The sequence below is a fragment of the Penaeus chinensis genome, chromosome 30, assembly GCF_019202785.1.
Source record: "Penaeus chinensis breed Huanghai No. 1 chromosome 30, ASM1920278v2, whole genome shotgun sequence".
NCBI lineage: Eukaryota > Metazoa > Arthropoda > Malacostraca > Decapoda > Penaeidae > Penaeus > Penaeus chinensis.
In genome coordinates this window covers 881,032-883,531 of record NC_061848.1, presented here as the reverse complement: position 1 = coordinate 883,531, position 2,500 = coordinate 881,032, and the positions used below count along the sequence as shown (strand labels likewise).

Sequence of the window (2,500 nt, the reverse complement as noted above, 5' to 3'; positions counted from 1 at the left end):
GAGTCGACTTGATTTCTCTGATTAGATATTTAGAAATCTCATTGTGTCATTTTAGTAGGTTTAGATCCCAAGGAAGAGATGAAAGAAGCCAGGATTGGCGGTCTGGAAAATTATGACCGGTCGTTAGCTGATTATAATGGCAAAAGTGCTCCTTTAGCAGCATTAAATTGGGCACATTTTAATAAAAATAACCTGAATCATAATAAATGATATCTGTTTATATGATATAACGATATATATATATATATATATATATATATATATATATATATATGATTAACATTGTTAACTATGATTCTGTAAAGGCACATAGCACAAAGATGCTAATGTGTAGAGCCATTATTGTTTACGAAAAGTGCAAATATTTTGAAGACATCGAGGTGAGCAGTTTGCTTGCTTTTTGGCGAGTTGAAATTCACTAATCGCGCACTTTTGTTTATGTTTGTCAAATTGATTTGTTTGTATATTGTTTGGATTAATATGATTAGAGTTATAAGCAGTGGGGAAACACATATTTATAGCAGTCATATATATATTTTTTTAATGAGCATTACCCTTGTAATGTTTAGGGAAATTCTCAGCGCGACAGATGAGGAGCGAGCGGCTGAGGCCCAAGTGGAGAGGCGAGTGGAAGAGAACGGGAGGGATCAAGAGGCTGACTGATCTAGGGACACGAATAGCAAGGGGGTAAATGAATAGAGATTGATAGGTTGATAAATAGGAAGTAATAGACTGAAAGATACAAGGAGATAGGTAGAAGGAAGATAGATATGATGAGTGGAGAAGGGGGATGCGGTAAGAGGAGAATGTTTGATTTTCAGGCTTCCAGCGGGAGTAACAAGGAGCCTTTTTGGGCTTTTCTTCTGCGCTATGTTGTCTGTCTTTGTTTTCCTTCGTTGTTGTTTTTTCGTAAATAAATATTTTCTGCTGAGGGATTATCTCTCTCTCTCTCTCTCTCTCTCTCTCTCTCTCTCTCTCTCTCTCTCTCTCTCTCTCTCTCTCTCTCTCTCTCTCTCTCTCTCTCTCTCTCTTTCTGTGATATATATCTATTTATCTGTCTGCATATATACCTATATATTTTTTATATATATTTGTATATATGTCTATCAATCTATACACTCATACGTGTGTGTGTGTGTTTTGTATGTGGTAAGTATTATGTACGTATTCGTTTATTCATGTGTCTGTGTATTTGTGTTTGCGTAGAGTGTAGATCTACACACACCAGTGCACGCACACTCATACACAACTACAACAAACACAGCACATACGGACACAAAACACACACACACACACACACACACACACACACACACACACACACACACACACACACACACACACACACACACACACACACACACACACATACATATATATATATACACACACACACATATATATATACACATATACACACATATATATATATATATATATATATATATATATATATATATATATATATATATATATATACATATACATACATCGTGTATATATATAAATCGTTTGGTACGAACACAGTCATGTGTACACATAAATAAAAACACGGTCACAGTGGAATTGTTTCATCATATAAATCATTCTCCTTAGTTCTTGTTTCTCGTGTTCTTTTTATCCTCTCCTGTTCCCTTTTCACGGCCATTCCCCTTCCACTTCCCCCACTGCTGCTGCTTTCCCTCCTCCCCGCCCCCTCGTCCCCCCCGCCCCCTCGTCCCCCCGCCCCCTCGTCCCCCCCGCCCCCTCGTCGCAGATAACCACTTGGGTCGCATCGAGCACTTGACGGCCGAGTCGCTTCGTTCACATCCCGCCAGAGCGAGGCGTCCATTAGACACGGTTTCTGTTGCTTTTTCATGGGCCCTTCGCCCTTATTTCGTCGGCACAGATTGGTTCACTGACTGCACTCGGTGGATTACGTCCTGTGGCGGCGAGGAATGGGTTTCCGGCGGAGGTATTGGTGAGAGTGAAAGTCGTGACTGCACGTGCGGGAGCTGCACGTGCGGGAAGCACGGGCCTACATGTCACAAGCGGCACGTACCATGGCGGCGGCGTCGGGCGTGCGGGGCGTGTAGACTGGCAGTTCGCGGCGTCGGCCTCTTATATACCGGCAGCCAACCTGGCCTCCCCTCGCCGCCCGCCCCGCCCCTCGCCCCCGCTCCTCGACTCCCCCTTGGTGTCTGGGAAGGGATCCCCCCCCCCCCCCCCCGCTGAAATACCTCAGTCGAGGGTTAGCCAAGCTTGTCTCTCCTGGCTGCCTCCCCCGCTTTACTGTGGGTTGTGATGTGACTCATATTGCCTCATCGCCACCCGCTAAGCCGCCCCCCGCCGGGTCACCCCTCGTGACCCCCGCTGCACGTTTGAGGGCGTGGGCGGGAATGGGCGGCCGACCTGGCTGCATGGTGGGCCACTGAGTCTCGGAACGAGCGGCGCTCGGGAGCGGCCGGGCGCGGCGAGGCCTCGGGACGTCCAGGCCAGCGCCCTCGCCAGCTGGACGCCG

General features: G+C 46.3%; 2 protein-coding genes across 2 annotated transcripts in view; both read right to left on the bottom strand.

The window, feature by feature from the left end:
- The window catches only part of LOC125041163 (troponin C, isotype gamma-like), a 23,562-nt gene extending 21,501 nt beyond the window's left edge, over nucleotides 1-2,061 (bottom strand). The window contains exon 1 of the mRNA XM_047635976.1: nucleotides 2,042-2,061. Within this exon, the coding sequence (XP_047491932.1) occupies nucleotides 2,042-2,044 (3 nt within the window). The 5' untranslated portion in view covers nucleotides 2,045-2,061. The remainder of the gene's footprint in view (nucleotides 1-2,041) is intronic.
- A 272-nt stretch (nucleotides 2,062-2,333) lies between these two features.
- LOC125041065 (serine/arginine repetitive matrix protein 1-like) overlaps nucleotides 2,334-2,500 on the bottom strand; it is a 7,360-nt gene continuing 7,193 nt past the window's right edge. The window contains exon 6 of the mRNA XM_047635815.1: nucleotides 2,334-2,500. This exon is cut by the window's right edge and continues 407 nt beyond it. Within this exon, the coding sequence (XP_047491771.1) occupies nucleotides 2,334-2,500 (167 nt within the window).